Source organism: Mirounga leonina, unplaced genomic scaffold (genome assembly GCF_011800145.1).
Source record: "Mirounga leonina isolate KUSES-001 unplaced genomic scaffold, KU_Mleo_1.0 Mir_108, whole genome shotgun sequence".
Lineage (NCBI taxonomy): Eukaryota > Metazoa > Chordata > Mammalia > Carnivora > Phocidae > Mirounga > Mirounga leonina.
Genome location: NW_023270237.1, coordinates 4,837,420 through 4,857,271, shown reverse-complemented (window position 1 = coordinate 4,857,271; position 19,852 = coordinate 4,837,420). Strand labels below are relative to the sequence as shown.

General features: G+C 41.0%; 1 protein-coding gene across 4 annotated transcripts in view; it reads right to left on the bottom strand.

The window, feature by feature from the left end:
• The window catches only part of LOC118019622 (nuclear receptor-binding factor 2), a 34,567-nt gene extending 18,639 nt beyond the window's left edge, over positions 1 to 15,928 (bottom strand). The window contains exons 1-2 of one of the 4 annotated variants that reach the window (XM_035019017.1): positions 15,685 to 15,927; positions 9,481 to 9,640 (exon numbers count right to left, since the gene is read on the bottom strand). Coding sequence is in view for 2 of the 4 variants with exons in the window: in XM_035019005.1 (XP_034874896.1) it covers positions 482 to 538 (57 nt within the window). In the remaining 2 variants the exon portion in view is untranslated. Of the gene's footprint in view, positions 1 to 481; positions 2,110 to 9,480; positions 9,641 to 15,684 lie in introns of those variants that run through there. The other 3 variants (XM_035019024.1, XM_035019011.1, XM_035019005.1) reach the window with 3 other exon arrangements.
• Positions 15,929 to 19,852: the final 3,924 nt, after the last annotated feature.

Genomic DNA, 19,852 nt, shown 5'->3' with positions numbered 1-19,852 from the left:
CCGAATGTAAAGGAAAATCGATTAATAAGTAGTCACTGGCCTCTTCACATCTGTGCTACACTTTATGAATTCCTACAACTTTATGTATTTCCCTTTCTGACATAAGGACGTCCAGCAGACTCCTAGGGGCCACATATCTCACCTAAGGTTATACAATTAGCAGCAAAGAAGAAAGAAATGATCAACTCAATTCTTCTAACTAGTGTAGTTTTCCTCACAAACTCACAGATGATTTAGCAAAGCTTAAGAAAGAAGGGAAAAGCACTGTACACTCAGGTCCGCAGCAGCATTAGTCACAGCAGTCAGAACATGGGATCAACAGATCAACGGAGGAACAAAATGCGGTATATAAATATATACACACACACACAAGGGAATTCGTAGTCAGCCTTGCAAAGGAAGGAAATTCCAACACATGCTACAACATGGATGAACTCCGAGAACATTATCCTAATAATAAAATAGAAAATAAGCCACTTACCAAAAGACAAATACGTATGATCCCACTTATGTGGGTACCTAATGTAGTCAAACTCATCAAAACAGAAAGTGAAATAGTGGTTGCCAGGGGGTGGTGAGAGAAAAGTGAGGAGCTGTTGTTGAAGGTGTAGAGTTTCAGTTTTGCGAGGTGAAAGGTTCTGGAGACCTGCTGCACGGTAAGTGAATATACTTGCTGCTATACCGTGTACTTAAAAATGATAGAGTATATTTTATGCTGTGTGTACTTTACCACAATTTAGAAAAATTTTAAGTTTATTTACTTTTTCAGTAATCTCTATACCAAATATGGGGCTTGAACTCAGGACCCCGAGATCAAGAGTCACATGCTCTTACAACTGAGCCAGCCAGGCATCCCTTTACCTCAATGTTTTAAGAAGGCAAAAAGCAAATCTGTACCGTCAGGTGTAAAGTGGCTTAACTTGAATGTTTTTCAAAAACTGTGCCACAGATGCCTCACAAAAATACTTCAGAGAATCAGTTTTGCAACTGAGATTAGAAATATTCTGGGCATGTTTGCAAATCATGCTCAATTTAAAACAGAGGTGAAGACAAAAGTAGAAAACAGCCCTCCTGGCAATGCCTGTTTACATTTTCCCTTCTATTTTTGGAAGGAAGACACAGCAACACTCTTAAAAGCAAGATCATCCATTTCAACTGTTTCAGAGGCTTTTATTCTTCAAATAATAACTAAACTTTCTCTCTAAGCCTCAATTTATTCCTGAAAATAATAATGGGTAAAAGAAATGACTATATGTTCTGAACACAGGAGTATTTTATAGTACCCAGAAATGATACAGATCTTTTGGGAAGAGACTATACACGAAGAAAGCTAAGTTATGATCAACACAGTTTCTCTAAGTAATGTGTTCTGCTAATATAAAGCAACTGGCACTCTATCAACAAGGCTCTAAGTCTAGGTGGTAAAAGAAAAAAAGAAAGGGGTGAATCTGCAGGTGGCTTAACCTTTCTGAGCATTGCAAGAAAAGCCATACATAAGAGACAAACCTGCTCTGAAATTCCAAAGTACCTCCTAACTGTGCATGGCAAAGTGCAGATCCATCCCTACCATGAACCCAGGGCTCTGGACTCAAGTTTTGGCTTTCCCACTAACTAGTTAAATTACTTCATTCTTCAAGCTCTGTAAAATGATAGACATGGACCAGATTGGTGCTTAAGTTTTAATGGAATACAAATCACCTGGGGATCTGGTTAAAATGCAGACTGATTCTGTAGGTCTAGAGCGGGTGCAGGTGAAGCAGCTGGCTCCTAGACACACTCTGAGAAGCAGGGATGAGATGCTCTCTGAGGTCACCTCGCTCTGATGCTGCATCTGTGTCTCTGATGACATTAACCACTTTCTACCTTGTACTATACTTAAGAAGCTCCCTAATTCAACTTCAAGCTCCACAGTAACAGAATAAATTGTTTCTTGAACACCAAAGAAAAAGTTCTTAAGTGGTGAGAACAGTATCTCCTACTTGTCTTGAATTCACTAAAACCTCCCCATGTAAAGTCCAATCTCTGATCACTCTGCCAATTCAGGAGTTACAGCTCATTTAAAAACACACACCTGGGGCACCTGGGTGGCTCAGTCATTAAGCGTCTGCCTTCAGCTCAGGTCATGGTCCCAGGGTCCTGGGACTGAGCCCCGCATTGGGCTCCCTGCTTAGCGGGGAGCCTGCTTCTCCCTCCACTTCCCCCTGCTTGTGCTCCCTCTCTCACTGTGTTTCTCTCTGTCAAATAAATAAAATCTTTAAATAAATAAATAAATAAATAAATAAATAAATAAATAAATAAATAAATAAAAACACACCTACTCTAGGTCATCTGGCATCATAGCAATCAAATTCCCTATTAAAAAAAAGTAAAAAATACAGGGCGCCTGGGTGGCTCAGTCGTTAAGCGTCTGCCTTCGGCTCAGGTCATGATCCCAGGGTCCTGGGATCGAGTCCCACATTGGGCTCCCTGCTTAGCAGGAAGCCTGCTTCTCGCTCTCCCACTCCCCCTGCTTGTGTTCCTGCTCTCGCTCTCTGTCAAATAAATAAATAAAATCTAAAAAAAAAAAAAAAATACAGTTCCTACTAAGTTCTTGTTAGACACCCAGCAAGCCCAGACTCCATACAGAGCTTGACTGCTTAGGTTCAAATCTCAGCTTGAACACTTACTAGACACATGAAATTGGCTTTCTTAACTTTCTGCCTGAGTTTTCCCATCTCTAAAATGAGAGTACTATGAAAATTAAACTAGTTAAAAGACAAGAGAAGCCTTGGCGGTACTTGCCATCAAGTTCACAATGTAGTTGGGGAGACTAAATTGCTTTTTTTTTTTCTAACTGAAGATATTATGGGAAATTTATTTTGGTAATACTTATTTTTATTTATTTATTTATTTATTATTGATACTTCCTTTTTCTTTTTTTTTTAAGTAGGCTCCATGCTGGGGCTTGAACTCACAACCCTGTGATCAAGAGTCAGATACTTAACCTACTAAGCTACCCAGGCACCCCAATACTTATTTTTAAAACAATTTTTAAAGATCCCGTTAAGTTAAAATTAATCTCTTTAAATACTGTTCTTGGTAGAATCACAGCCATTAAACATACTAAGTCTATAAATAAGTTTCTTTGGTAATTCAAAATAAAACAGGAACAAGAAGCAACTGAAATGGGAATGTTGGTTGAGAGATTCTAAAAGCAGTCTGGGCAGTGATATATTTTAATTCTGATAACATGGGGGGGGGTTTGCCAAGTATTTCAAGATGCACTGATTTATGGAAAAGGCTGTATCTCAATATTTCATATTCATTAAGAAAGGGTAAAAGACACTCCAGGTCTTTATGAATGGTTTCACTAACCAGTCAAAAAATGTTTAAGCCAAGAATGCATCTATTTTGGCTACTAAACAAAACAAATTAAGCTTAAATTTTATTTATCTTTTTCTTAAAGTATCAATCCTGGCCAGGAAACTGTTAGGCGGAAAAAGCAACCTAACACTCTTCAAGAGCTTCAATTCCATTAACCCATCTTCATCTCCCTTGCTGATAAACAAATGAGCTCAATTTTTTGTCTGTTTTAACCCTCTGGATTTCTTCTAAAAGTGTATATAAATCTTTCATAAAAATCAGTGTTTTCCAAAACAACAAAACAGAAACAGACTCATAAACAGAGAACTGGTGGTGGCCAGAGGGAAGAGGGGTGGGCTGATGAACGAAATAGGTGAAGATAATTAAGAGATACAAACTTCCAGTTATAAAATAAGTCACGGAGATGAAAAGTGCAATATAGTCAATAACAACATAACAACGTTGTATGGTGACAGATGGTGACTATTTATAGTGAGCACTGAGTAATGTATAGAATTGTTAAATCACTATGTTGTACACCTGAAACTAATATATAACACTGTCAACTATACTTCAAAATAAAATACTTCAAAATAAAAATAAAAAATTAGTCTTTTCTGTCCTGATTATCTTTTCCATTCTAATATATCACAGTTAACTAATCATTAGTAGTTGCTTCCCACAGGATATTTTCTTTTTTAATTCAGGTATAGTTGACATGTAACATTTTATTAGTTTCAGGTGTACATGACTTGATATTTGTATATATTGGAAAATGATCACTACAATAATTTAACATCATACACCATACATTACAAAAAACTTTCTTTTTTTTAAGAGGTGGGGAGCAGAGGGAGAGGGAGAGAGAGCATCTTTTTTTTTTTAAAGATTTTATTTATTTGAGAGAGAGAGAGAAAAACAGCATGAGAGGGGATAGGGTCAGAGGGAGAAGCTGGCTCCCCGCTGAGCTGGGAGCCCGATGTGGGACTCGATCCCAGGACTCCGGGATCATGACCTGAGCCGAAGGCAGTCGCTTAACCAACCGAGCCACCCAGGCGCCTGAGAGAGAGCATCTTAAGCATGACCCTGAGATCATGACCTGAGCCGAAATCAAGAGTCGGACACTTAACCAACTGAGCCATCCAGTTGCCCCAAAACTTTTTCTTCAGATGAAGACTTTTAAGATCTACTATCTTTGCAACTTTCAAATACGCAATACAGTATTATTAGCAACAGTCACCATGCTATACATTATATCCCAGGACTTATTTATAACTACAAGTTTGTACCTTCTGACCTCCTCCATCTATTCTGAGCACCCCCTCGCCGCCACTTAAGGCAACTACCAATCTGTTCTATGAGCCTGGTTTTTTGGTGTTTTTTTTTTTTTTTGCCTTTTAAGTTCCATATGTAAGTAAAATCACACATATCTGTCTTTCTCTGACTTACTTCACATAGCATAATGCCCTGTGTCCATTCATTTTGCCATAAATGGGAAGATCTCATTGTGTGTGTGTGTGTGTGGCTAAATAATATCCCAGTGTATAAGTACCACATCTTTATCCATTCATCCATCAATGGAAACTTAGGCTGTTTCCATATCTTGGCTATTATAAATAACGCTTCGGGCGCCTGGGTGGCTCAGTCGTTAGGCGTCTGCCTTCGGCTCAGGTCATGATCCCAGGGTCCTGGGATTGAGTCCCACGTCGGGCTCCCTGCTCGGCGGGAGGCCTGCTTCTCCCTCTCCCACTCCCCCTGCTTGTGTTCCTGCTCTCGCTCTCTGTCACATACATACATAAATAAATAAAGCTTCAATGAATATGGAGTCCATATATCTTTTCAAGTCCATATATCATTTTCTTCAAATACCCAGAAGTGGAACCGTTGGATCATAAGGTAGTTCTATTCTTAATTTTTTGAAGAACCTCCATACTGTTTTCCACAGTGGCTGCACCAATTTGCATTCCCACCAATAGTGCACAAGGGTTCTCTTTTTTTTCACATCCTAGCCAACAATTGTCACTTCTAGCCTTTTTGATATTAGCCATTCTAACATAGGTAAGATGGTATCTCATTGTGGTTTTGATGTGCATTTCCTGATTATCAGTGATTTAGGTATCTTTTCATGTACCAGTTGGCCATCTGCATGTCTCCTATAGAAAAAGGTCTATTTGGGGTGCTTGGGTAGCTCAGTTGGTTAAGTGTCTGCCTTCAGCTCAGGTTATGATCCCAGGGTGCTGGGATTGAGCTCTGCGTCGGGATCCCTGCTCAGGAGGGTATCCTACTTCTCCATCACTCATGCTCTCTTCCTCTAATAAATAAAATCTTAAAAAAAAAAAAAAGGAATAATGTCTACTCAAATCCTCTGCCCATTTTTTTTTAAAAGATTTATTCATTTGACAGAGAGCACAAGCACAGGGAGCGGCAGGCACGAGGAGAGGGAGAAGCAGGCTCCCTGAGAAGGGAGCCCAATGAGGGGCTCGATCCCAGGACCCTGGCATCATGACCTGAGCCAAAGGCAGACGCTTAACCAACTGAGCCACCCAGGCGCCCCCCTTTGCCCATTTTTTAATTGGACTGTTTGCTTTTCTGCTATTGAGTTATATGAATTCTTGATATATTTTAGACATTAACACCTTATCAGATATAGGATTTGCAAATATTTTCTCCTATTCATTTTGTCGATGATTTCCTTTGCTGTGCAGCTTATTAGTTTGATGTAGTCCCACACAATTATATTTTCTTGATATTCTTTGTTGATTCAGTTATTTTCTTTGCTTCTCTATCAACAACTGTAGTAAGCAGATTCTGATGTAGCTCCCAATGACCCCTGCCTTCTGGTATTCACACACTTATGTAATCTCTTCCCCTCTCATGTGTGCTAAACCTAGTGACTTGCATCTAAAGGAACAGAATATAGCAAAGGTGGTGGATGTTGTTTCTATGATTAGTTTACAAAAGACTGTCACTTTCATCTTGGTAGCACTTTCTCTCCCTTGCTCACTTTAACTAAGCCACCAGTCCTGTTGTGAACTGCCCTATGGAAAGGCTCACGTGGAAGAAACTGAGCGTAGTCTGCCAACAACCAGCAAGGAACTGAATCCAAACGCTGATTACAAAGCCCTCAAGGAATTAAATCCTACCATCAACCATGTGAGTAAGCACGGAAGTAGCTCCTGACCCAGTGGAACCTTCAAATGGGACTGCAGCCCCAGATGACACCTTGAGGGCAGTCTTGAGAGACCCTATAGCAAAGGACCCAACTAAGCCATGCCCTTATTCCTGCCTCACAGAAATTGTGAGAAAACAAATGTGTGTTATTTTAAGCTCCTAAATCTTGCAATACTTTACTGTATAAGTCATATATTAATAGTATGGCATCTTCATCTTTCACTGTAAGCTGCCTCAAACTCTATCTAGAAAATTTTTTCTTTAAGTAAACTCTACACCCAATGTGGGGCTTCAACTCACAACCCAAGATCAAGAATCACATGCTCTACTGACTGAGCTATCCAAGCAGCCCTAGAAATAGATGTTTACATAGGGAAAGCAGTGACTGGCCAATCCTCATGAGATTGTGATACTTGTCACTGAGTACTAAGTATTAGATTTCATGATACTACAATCTCATATTAAAGTACTCTCTGGCATTTAGGGTTTACAATAAACTGATATAATTTTGTTGAGAACCTCTTGAATTCTCATGGAGATTTAGATTTATGATCCCCCTATGGGGGAGTAGCTAGCATTGGCTTACCTCCAGCTGTAGACAATTACAAAGCTGGATACAGTATATAAAAAAACAGTTTACAGACACTAAACAAAAAAGTAACAGAAGGCTACATTTTCAAGAAAAGGGAAAAGCACAAGGTGAGAACTACATTCACCTGGCTTTCTTTCTGAGAGCACTTTCCAAAATGTAGTGCAGAAAAATAAAACCCAAGTAGACGGCAGTATCTAATTGGGAAAGAGGAATGGGGACTGGAGTCAAAAGGCTGGAATTTGAGGAGGGTCCAGGATTGGAGGGAACTGCAGTGAAGAAGACAACCTAAAAATAGGCATAAAAAATCCTCTCAGAGGATGCCTGGGTGGCTCAGTCGGTTAAGCGGCTACCTTCGGCTCAGGTCATGATCCCAGGGTCCTGGGATCGAGCCCCGCATTGGGGGGTCCCTGCTCAGCGGGGAGCCTGCTTCTCCCCCTGCTTGTGCTCTCTGTCTCTCTTTGACAAATAAATAATTTTTTTTTTTTAAGTCCTCTCAGGTCCTTACCAAATGCCTAAGCTGCACATGCACAGGGTATAACTCCAGAAGGCCTAGCAGACACTGCGCAGACATTTCAGAAGCCACACAACATTGGGGAGACAGGCTGCAGTTTAGGCTGTACAGACTACAGTAACCTTGGTGAACACCAGAGCTTTCAGTTCAGGCCCCAGAAGGTCAGCCCTGGGACTAAGGATCACACTCTATGCATTATGGGTAAAAGCAAAATAGACCCACCCTAATAAAGCCTAAAAACCGAATTTAGACTAGATCATGGTGATCTGCCTGTATTTTAACTGCCAACCAGAACAAAATACTCTTTGGAGGAAAATTCCTATTTCAGTCTCTACAACAAACACATCATCCACAATGCATGACATACAATAAACTTACTAAGCATGTGAAGCAGGAAAAAGTGACTGATAATAAAGAGAAAGACAACGGAAACAGACCTAGAGATAATCCATATTTTGGAATTCACATCAAGGAACTCAAAGTAACTATGCTTCAGATATTAAAGAAAATACGGAATGAGGACACAACAGATGAAAACTAGAGACGTGGGACAAAAGTTCTGTAAGAATTGGGACCTTGTCCCATTCACTGTTGAATGCCTGAGATCCAGAACAGTATCTGAGGAGACAGTACTTACTCACAGTTGTTGGGTTAGCTGGATGAGGGAATGAATGCTAAGTCGCATGGAAGGATGGGAGATTGATAAATGCTGACATAACATTACTGTATTTCAGAAAAATATCAGAATAAAACTGCATCAAAATCTAAAATAACTACATATATGTATATACATATATACAAAGAAATAATTGGTCCTTGGTGCACTTACTTCATTCACTATTTCATCCAACAACCAATCTCTAGAGCATTTTAACCAGAATTTTCCTACTCCCTCTTGAGTACAAATGAAAGCCCAATACTACAAAATGCTCTAAAACATTTACAAAAAGTAAAACAGCTTCAGATTTAGTAATGTCTTACTGTATGCCCTGTACAAATTCCTCCCTTGTTGAATCCTCCTCAGAAACAGCCAACACTTTACACATAATCCCACTCCCGTTAACTGCTCTTCTTCCTAGGTAATCAAATAGGATTCTTGTGGAAGTTGCCATATTCTTATATTACCTCGTCCCCTGGACACCTAAAGAATTTGTTCCACTAGATTTTCAAGCTTAGGAACACAGAGTCTGTCAAGAAAGTTTTAAGTGGTTGTAACTAATGTGACATTCAGGAATTAACCAAATAATGTAAGTCTGCAGAGAGAAGTAGAGCAGTCAAGCCTGCAGAGGCAGAGGGAGAATCTGATTATCTTTGAGTCTCAGGTCCCGTATGTTCTTAGACCCACCTACACTGTAGCCCTGCCCTTCCTGCACCTTTCTTTTGATTCCAATAAACTATCCCTTTTGGCATTAGCTAATCTTAAGTGGCTTTCATCACCTGCAACCAGTGAAAATCCTAACTACAACTAGATTACTTAGTGACTGCCCCCACCAAGAAATACCTCCTACTTCCACATACTAACTGCTTTAAAAATACAGATTCAGTATTGTCTTTTTTCCCAAAGGAAAACAGTATTACCTTCTATTACTTTTCATGTATTTATTTCCGTGCCCTTGGGGAAAGCTGTACGTAAAGATGACAAGAGGAACACCATAACAAACACGATACCAAAAAGGCAGAGGAAAATGTAACGTCCTCTTGAACCTTGTGGTAGAGTCTTCAATAGAGAGCAAAGGAGAAGCTGCATTTACTCTCCCTTCCCCAATAAATTCACTGTAAGTCTCCTACAGGCAAACAGTATCTCCTAACAGTAAAGTAAGTACTGAATTGACCTGTCAAACTAATGTAATGTAATTATACTTACGATAACTGTTCAAGTGTTAGAGAAGTCCAAGACCTGTTTTTGATTTTAAGTCTAAGGATCAATTTCTCCCACATGCAGCTCTGCTGCATCTTTTTTCCTACTTCCTTTCCAGTGTAGCTTACTTTTCTTCAGAACTGCCACCATCTGCTGTGAAGACAAACTGTAGGATACAATCCACCAGTGAGTTGTGAAATCAATTTAGTGGGTCAAAACCAGCATTTTAAAAAACCTAATAGTAAATATTAGAGTAAATATTTAAGCTCTAATAGTAAATATTAGAGTTTAAAAAACCTAATAGGAAACATTATATAGTAAATAATAGTAAATATTACTCTTAAAGTTTTAAAAAATATTTGTAATAGTAAATATTAGAGTTTTGTTTTGGGTGAAATTTATGAGAGCCCCTGCATTTTGCACAATTTCAAGAGGCATATGCAAAATGTGGCAGCTCTGCAGTAATATATACATATGTATGTGTGTACTGGTCATTACATAAAAATCTTACTGTGGATCACAGTCAAAACAAATAGGCAAACACTGATCTAACAGTAACATCACTATTTTAATGAGAATCTTGCTTTCAAATCCCACTATCACATTTACTTGGCATTTCAATTCTTCATCAGTAAAATGGGGAAATATACAGCTACTAAGAAGATAAATAATACAGTTGACCCTTGAACAACATTGGTTCAAACTGCACAGGTCCACTTACACGTGGATTTTTTTTTTCCAGTTACAGTGTAGTATTGTAAAGTATTTTCCTTATGATTTTAGTATTTTTTTTTCTCTAGTTTATTGTAAGAATATGGTACATAATACATATACAAAATATGTGTTAATCAACTGTTTATGTTATTGGTAAGGCTTTCAGTCAACAGTAGGCTATTAGTTAAGTCTTCAGGGAGTTGGGAAAACTGGACAGCAACATGCAAAAGAATGAAACTGGACCACTCTCTTAAACACCATACACAAAAATAAATTCAAAAGGGATGGAAGATCTAAATGTGAGAAAGGAAACTATCAAAATCCTAGAGAACACAGGCAGCAACCCCACTGACATCAGTCGTAGCAACTTCTTACTAGACACATCTCCAGAGGCAAGGGAAACAAAAGCGAAAATGAACTACTGGGATTTCAAGGAAACAATCAACAAAACTAAAAGGCAACCTTCAGAATGGGAGAAGATATTTGCAAATGACATATCTGAGAAAGGGTTAGTCCAAAATCTATAAAGAACTTATCAAAATCAACACCCCAAAAACAATCCCAGTTAAGAAATGGGCAGAAGACATGAATAGACATTTTTCCAAAGAAGACATCCAGATGGCCAGCAGTCACATGAAAAGATGATCAACATTGCTCATTATCAGGGAAATACAAATAAAAACTACAGTGAGATATCACCTCACACTTGTCAGAATGGCTAAAATTAACAACACAAGAAGTAACAGGGGTTGGCGGGGATGCGGAGAAAGGGGAATCCTCTTGCACTATTGGTGGGAATGCAAACTGGTGCAGCCACTCTGGAAAAGAGTATGGAGGTTCCTCAAAAAGTTAAAAATAAAACTACCCTATGACCCAACAATTGCACTACTAGGAATTTATCCAAAGGATACAAAAATAGTGATTCAAAGGACCAATGCATGCCAATATTTATAGCAACATTATCACAATAGCCAAATTATGGATAGAGCCCAAATGTCCATCGACTGGTGAATGGTTAGAGATGTGGTATATATATATATACAATGGAGTATTAGTCATCAAAAAGAATGAAATCTTGCCATTTGCAATGATGTGGATGGAACTAGAGTATTATGCTAAACGAAATAAGTTAGAGAGACAAATACCATATGATTTCATTCATTATGTGGAATTTAAGGGAAAAAAAAAACAGATGAACATAAGAGAAAGAAAAAAGGAGGGAAGCAAACCATTAGAGAGATTCTTAACTACAGAAAACAAATAGGGTTGCTGGAGGGTAGGTGGGGGGTGGGGAGGCAGTGGACTAAGTGACAGGTGTTAAGGAGGATACTTGTGACTGAGCAATGGGTGTTATATGTAAGTGATGAATCACTAAATTCTACTCCTGAAACTAAGAGTACACTATATGTTAACTAGAATTTAAATAAAAACTTGAAACATTACATAAATAAGACTATTAGGGTCATGGAAACAGAAATATTTAAGTTTATGTAAATACTGGTAAAATAACAGAGGCATATTTAAATTATGTTCTCATGTATTAATAATATTCTTTATGGGGGGGGTGCCTGGGTAGCTCAGTCCGTTGAACGTTAGACTCTCTTGATTTCAGCTCAGGTCATGATCTCAGAGTCGTCACATTAAGCCCACATCAGGCTCTGCATTCAGCAGGGAGTCTGCTTTAGATTTACTCTCCCTCTCCCTCTGCCCATCACCCGCCCCCCCAAATAAATAAATATTTTTTAAAAATTATTTATGATTATTGTTGAATATACAGAAAATGTGGAAATAATAAAGGAATATTCAGAAATTTAAGGAAGGTAGTAATGTTATAAATAAAAATTGACAGTATAATCATAAAAAAAGTCTTTGGGGAGTGAAAAGTTATACATGGAGTTTTTGACCAGACAGGAGGCTGGCACCCCTAATCCTCACATTGTTCAAGGGTCAACTATATATGTAAAGTGCCGGATGCCAATCCTAGCACTTAGTAATTGTTGAATAAGTCTTAGTGCTCTACCACCTTTCCCCAGAGTGCTTCCATTGGGCCCAACATAGCTGTGACAGGATGAACTTGAAATTTTTTAGGGCAACAAGGAAGTGGTTCAAAACAGCCTCTTTTTTACCTTAAAGATTTTACTGCCACCATAAGTAATATGGGATAATTATATAAAGGCTCCAGGTATGTACAAGGCCATTCTCTGGAACATGTATCTGATTCCTTGTCTTAGAAGAGAAATCACCACTCTAGAGGGAAGCTCAGTTACTCAACAAAACATTCTCGGCACTTAATAGAGCCAAACACATACAACTGTGGCCACATAGTCACATGGACCCTGTCCTTAAGAGTTTGCAGAGTACGTAAACAAAGCATGAGCAACAGTCATGTGTAAATTAAGGTCTGACATCACTTCCCAAATAGGCAGTAAACATATCAAAGAACTACAAATTATCTCACGCCAAGTTTTGACATTCGCTACCAGCACTCACTCTGACAAATTTAAATGGAAAGAAATGCCTAAATATACACTAAGTAGCTTTATAAGTTATAATTTTTCTATATTAAAAATTGACCAAAGAAAAAAAACTGATGAAACAAAACTTATTCAGTCCAAAGACTAGTTATTCCTCTGCCCCCAACAATGGAAATATGATTTAGTTTTTCTTTTGACCAATTTCAAAAACCAGAGAACTAGAACACAGTATCTGTATTATATATTTAAATGACTATTTTTGAACCAATCTCTCTGTATCTTAAAAATCTACCGCCAGAAAATAAGCACATAAGGCCCTTTCTGCAAACCTTCCATAAGAGAATCAATACTAAAGCAAAGGCACTAATGACACAGAATCCACAATTCAATATAAATAAGAACCATACTAAAATGAAAATGGTGAGTACTGTACATTAATTCAGAACTATTGTTAGAAAAGGTCATGATATTAAAATAAGTTGTGATCCACCAATCTAAGTAATTACTTAATTTCTCTCAGTCTAGGCTTATTTTTCTGTAAAACTGGGAAGCAATTCTTCCTAAATTCCAAGGATGCTCTGAGGACACATAATTATAAACCTAGGTACTGTAATAAGCCCTTATACAACAAATCTGGACTACACTATAATGTCATTAGAAAAAGCCTATATAAACTACTGGGATTTTCACAGGCACTCATTAAATCATAGCACTGAGAACTATTTCTCACGTTTAGTCAACTGGACACTAAGTTGGTTAACTGCTGACATAAAAAAAAGTGATAGTCTTAAAAAAAACCAACCATCTTTTAAAACTGAGTGACAAATTCAGAGGCTTCTCATTGGTACTTAGCACTTAATGATTCAAGTAAATGTTAAATCTCTGTCCAACTGTTATCTTCCAATAAACAGCTAAGCTAGAACTCAGATCTTTCAAATCTCAAACGGTAAGAATTCAAGATGCCAAATTTCTGATACTTGTCCACGTATATTTTATGGCTGGATTGTGGAACTATGCTAGCCTACTTGACAAGGCTCTAGCCAAAATTCTCCTCTATAGAAAGATAATACTACTGTCACCATTTAACTAATTTTTCCTAAACTGGTGATTCTTTTTTTTTTTTTTTAAGATTTTATTTATTTATTTGAGAGAGAGAGAATGAAAGAGAGCATGAGAGGGAGGAGGGTCAGAGGGAGAAGCAGACTCCCTGCCGAGCAGGGAGCCCGATGCGGGACTCGATCCTGCAACTCCAGGATCATGACCTGAGCCGAAGGCAGTCGCTTAACCAACTGAGCCACTCAGGCGCCCTAAACTGGTGATTCTGCTGCTCCATCTACAACTGTCACCCAGCTCCAGTCTTCTCATAAGCTACCACACACTAGTGGGGCAGTTGGCTGGCATTATGTTGCAGCCTCTAGCCAAATAAAGTGACGCTAACTGGAACTGAACCAATGGTCATTTTGCAAGGACACTTGAACTTTGAAGCACTCTGTAAATTGCTGGTTATTTCTAATAATATTCCTGTGAAGTTTCAGTATTGAGCCATCTATTATATTTCACTGTAAACTATACGTCACCTTAAAAACAAAAAAAGTGCAAGATATGTCCCTGGTTTTTAAAAACTCACAAATCTTGTCCAATTCTTTTTAAGTGTAAACAACTCTTACCAATGCGGGCAGGCTCCACTTAAAACTGGGAGGCGCTTCTCAGAGCAGCTAACCTGGCATCGGTTATTTGGGAACAACAGCTATAGGTCCTAGAATCTTAGGCTTTTCAAGCGCAGCAAGCCCAAGCCTTCATTTTACAAATGAGATTTTAAATTAAGAGCTTATGGTCTGATTACTATGATAGCTAACTCTTACATTGTACTAGGTACAAGGTACTGTTCTAAGCCCTTTACACCTATTTACTCCTTTAATCCTCACAACAAACCAGAAACAGGGTGAGGTCGACTAATTTGCCCAAGGTCACAGAACTATTAAGTGACAAAGCCAGAACTGAAATCCAAGCAGTCTAGCTCCTGAATCCTTATTCAAACCACCAAGCTCTACTGCGTCTCTATAGAATGGCTTAAATGCAGCCTAGGGCTCTTCCACGACACTAGGGTTCAGCGTTCCAACCTGAGAAACTAATTCTCCCTACCTCCCTTTCTCCAATGCCACCATCGCCCACTACCGCAAATAAACTGCAAACTTGTGACTCCAAAAGTTCCTCCTGCCTGTCTACAACCTTAAATAATCTGACTTCTCTATCCAAAATAGGTACCCTCTAAGAAACCGAAAGATGCAGTAGTCAGTCAGTAGTCAGAAAAGAACTTGTGTTGCTCGCTGCTGTTTTAATGGGAACATCTGAAATGCCAATAGCCTATGAGCGAGTGCTTTTTCTGAGAAGGGCAAACACCTACCGTGTTTTCATGATGCCTAAAGTGATGAAACGGAGCTAAAAACAGGGACGGCCCTCTTTTTTATCCAGCTGTCTCTAACTTATTCGAGAAGGGAGATTCTCAGTTTATGCATCTGAATGTAGATGAGAAATGGGTGGAGGGAAAAATGGGGGTGGCTATTACTCCAACTCTCCAAACTAAGGAGGCTCAGACTTCAGACCCTATGTGTTAGAAGTTAAACCCAGCATTACACACCACTGCTGCCTGGCCGGCTTCAGAGCCCCTCCAGGCTGCAACGAGGTGGTTACGTGGCGCTTGGAGGCATTCCCTCCAGCCTGAAGAGGTGGCGGCTTTCCCGGCTGGTGGAAGCCCCTCGCTCAGGGCACTGCGACAAGGGGAGCCCCGGGGCGGCGGGAAGTGGGACGTGATAACTTCCCGGGGATACCAAAGGGGGCAACTTCTGGAGCTGCTTGCGCGGAGCCGCTGGGGGACCACGCCTGCTCGCCTCCCCTACCCCTCAGGCCCACCCCCGCCAAACCCGCCTCCCGGCCTCAAGGGTCTGCAGCAAGCCGGAGACGCGACCGGACTCCTGAAGCAAGAGCTCCCGAGGGCGGACGCGACCCTCTGTGGGCTACTCACCAGGTTGAGGGGTCCTTCCATTACTTCCATAGACCCCGGGGTAAGCGGCGGCCTGAGGAAGGGGAGCGACGGCGCCGGGGCACATGGAGGAAAACAGTAGTAAAGGGGACGACGCAGCGGCGACGGCAGCTGCCCCTCTCCGCGCCCCGGGAGCCAGCAGTGGGCGCAGAGGGAGCAACAAACGCACCACTTCCTCCTCCGGTGGCGCGCTGCGGGCCCGCCCCCTGCGCCGCGGGCACGCACGCGTCATGGCGTCACACGTGGCTGGTTCAAGGTGGGAATGAGGACCGGGGAGTGGGTGGGGCTCAGGGAAGGCGGGGCACGGACGGGCGTACACTTGCTCCTGGGCTATCTTTCCTCTCGCGAGAGGCGTGTCTTCAGCTTCTTGCAGTCTTCTCTGACATCACGTGAGGGTGGACCGCCTTCTTGAAATTTAAGTAAGATGGCTGCCTTATGCTCTGGGCCTCTCCCATTTTCTGCCCCCGTGAGTTTTCGCAAAATCCCTCTGCTGTGCTACACCTTCTCTTGCTCTCCCGATCCTACCTTTATTCTTGCATCTGATTTTTTTCAAACAAAAAAACATCAGATTTGAGCAATGCTAAACCATGCGCTGGACTAGACCTCCCCCTGGAGGGAGACAAACGAATGATAAAGGGCTCTGCCCTCTAGATGATAGCAAACTAATTAGCAAAGTGATATGGGTTACAAATAGCCAAATAGAATACTTGATTAAGCTAACAATTATATGCTAAACTACTCTGCTAGGTTCTTTCCGTCAAGGAATTCACTGACAAAAAATAATTGTGATTTACGTTGTAAAGGGAACAGATAGGAACTGGGATAGAGGCACCATGAATTGGACGGCTTCAAGGAAATGAATTTGTTCAAAAGCCATGTGATCTTTTTTTTTTAAAGATTTATTTATTCATTCGAGAGAGTGAGAATGAGAGAGAGTACATGAGAGGGGGGAGGGTCAGAGGGAGAAGCAGACTCCCTGCCGAGCAGGGAGCCCGATGCGGGACTCGATCCCGGGACTCCAGGATCATGACCTGAGCTGAAGGCAGTTGCTTAACGGACTGAGCCACCCAGGCGCCCAAAAGCCATGTGATCTTGAAAGAGGATCCCAAGCTTCAGGTGAGGCCCCAGCCCGGGCATACACCTTGATTGCATACTTGCGAGATCCTGGGCAAGGACTCACTGAAGCCATGCCCAGACTCCCGACCCATGGAAATTGTGAGATAATGAGTGTGTGTTGTTTTAAGCCATACATTTGTTATAAGGCAAAAAGAACAAACTATTACAGACCCCTTGGAGGTGGTAGATAAACTGTAAACGTGGGTGGTAAATCCATGTCACTGCCCTAGTGAATTTCCAGTGGCTGGCTGTGCAGTGGACCAGTTTAATAAACTTCAGTGACAGCTGGACAAGGGAGGAGGAGAGTATGATGTATTCAAGCACTCAACTGTGTTTGAGGGAAACTTCGGTCAGATCAGTAAAAGAGAGAACATGCTGGATGTACACAACCAAATCCAAATGGTGACACAGACATTGCATCCACCAGCCCTAGTTTCTGCCACTTGCTGTCACCCTGTTGGCCCACCTAGCCACAGGCTATGAAGAAGCATGCTGGAGATGGCCATGTCATCAAAGGAAAAGGGCAGAGGCCTACAAAGACTTTAGAGCTCTCCAAGCTGATTCCTTTGAAAGTCGGGAAACAGCAGCTGCACCAGAAGCTTGCCACTGGCTGTTTTTACTACTTGTAGGTTTGTATCCCTTCAGACACATGGACGACTTCTTTGCCTTTGGGAAAAGCCCATTTATCTCCTGAGACCATCAGTGGGGGGTTATAGAAATCCCCAGGCCATCATAGTTAGGAACACAGTGGACATTCCTACTATTGAGTCAGAGATGAGAAGAGCTCAGCTCAGAGGTCTCTGCTGCAACTCAGCAAGATGGAGCCAAAGGCCTTTGGGAGAACATTTATTTTATTTATTTTTTAGGATTTTATTTATTTATTTATTTTAGGATTTATTTATTTATTTATTTTAGGATTTATTCATTTATTTATTTATTTATTTATTTATTTGAGAGAGAGCATGAGCAGGAGGGAGGGGCAAAGGGAGAGGGAGATGCAAACTCCCCACGGAGCAGGGAGCCCAACCCAGGACCCTGAGATCCTGACCTGAGCCAAAGGCAGACGCTTAACCAACTGAGTCACCCAGGTGCCCCTGGAAGAACATTTAAAAGCTGCAAAGCGCTTTGTGCTTTCTGTGGCTCACCTGGAAAATGCATTTCATGTTAAAGAATCCATTCCTAAATGGGCCACCACCGATGGACTTGCCACATCGGAGAGGTTCCTTTGTTTCTCTAGAATTTACCACAAGGCATTCAGACATTCCTTGTATATTAGCTGCTCTAATCTCATACCCATCTATAGCATCATAATCGTCCAATCTCTTCTTGAATGCTCACTACACCAATCAAAGAGTGATCTGTTGTGATCTGTTTTTAATGATTAGGGAATTCTTCCTTTATTTGAACTGTAATCTGTCTTCCTGTGACTGCCATGCCCTAAGTTTGTATAAATCACTGTAACACCTATGCGTGAACACATGCACAGTCTGTTCCCTGCTATCAAAATGTAGTGTGCATACCCTTGACTCAGCAATTCCTACAGAAACAGTAGCATAAATATAGAAAATAAAGGTATGTGAGGAAGTTCACTGGGGCTTTGTAATAATGCTTTTCCTAGTTCTGGAATGCTCAAGTGAATCTAGAAGGACCATTTGGCAGAGACGTTGTAGAAGACATTGCTGCATCAGGTGGGAGCTTGAATTGATGACCTCAAAAGTTTGTCTAGTTATAGTCCTTTGTTGTACTCAGTTACAGGAAGAGAGGAGAGCAGGCCCTTCTGGTCTCCTGCTCCATCTTCTCTACCTTTGCTGTTCTCTCCACTCCATAGGAGTTCCGTGGAAAAGGGGATCAGGATAAGGCCAGTATCAGGAAGCTTCACATGGTCCTAGAGGGGTCTGGGAGCCCCTTTGATTATGCTGTAGAAAAAGGAGTCCAATACGCCTCTCACACCTGCTGTTTATAGACTTCCCAGTGAATCCATCCAAAGCACAGCCTCTTCTGTAGTCATGAAACCTACGGGCCCTGCCAAAGGGTCAAGAACAGGGGTAGCAGCAGGGGCAGCAACAACAGTGCTGTGTGCAAGGTAGCAACCAGGTCTGCAGACCCAAGACGGATCAACACAGCAATGTCAGGAGCAGCCAGCCCTAAGGGCCCAGGAGGATGAGGAGCCAGCACAGTTATGGCAGAATCATGTAAGTGGTTCTGGCAGGTGCTTTACACACGTCCTTGAAAGGTACTTCCAGACCTGATGCACAAAGAATTACAACAAGGTGGGGGAATTGTTTTGTATCCAAGCAGGGTGGCAGGTATGGGGGTGCTTCTAGCTGTGATTTTCTCTATTTTACCATGTCTGAGATCAGGTGATCTTATCATCACGATGCCAGGTGGCAGTTAGTCGCGTTGCCTTAGAAAAAAACCTTTAACCAAGTTTCTTTCATTTATGTTTACCTTTTTATGTATGCACAAGAGTGATATGGGGCAAAAATACATCTAGGTCTGAAGGACCAGCCTCTTTCACTACATATAAAATAAAAATTTAAGTGATGAAAACAATGGCTGCATTTCAGAGAAAACCAGTTTAAGGTGGCATAGTTGGCATGTAAGTGGATAATAACCCTCTTTCCTGTACTTATTCCATATGAGGACTCATCTTCCTGCTTCATCAATCCTTGCCTTGAAAGGAACCACCAAATCCTTCCCTTTTCCAAATTCATCATGAACAAAAAGTAACACTGCCCTTAACTATAGGGGTGCCTGGGTGGCTCAGTCAATTAAGCAGCCAACTCTTGGTTTCGGTTGAGGTCATGGTCTTGGGGTCTTGGAATCAAGCCCCAGGTCAGGCTCCAAGCTCAGCAGCAAGTCTGATCCAGGATTCTCGCTCTCTCTCTCTCCCTCTCTCTCTCTCTCCTTCTGCACCTCCCCCCAACTCTCTCACACACAAATAAATAAATAAATCTTTAAAGGGGCACTTAGGTGGCTCAGTCAGTTAAAGTGTCTGCCTTCGGCTCAGGTCATAATCTCCAGATACTGGGCT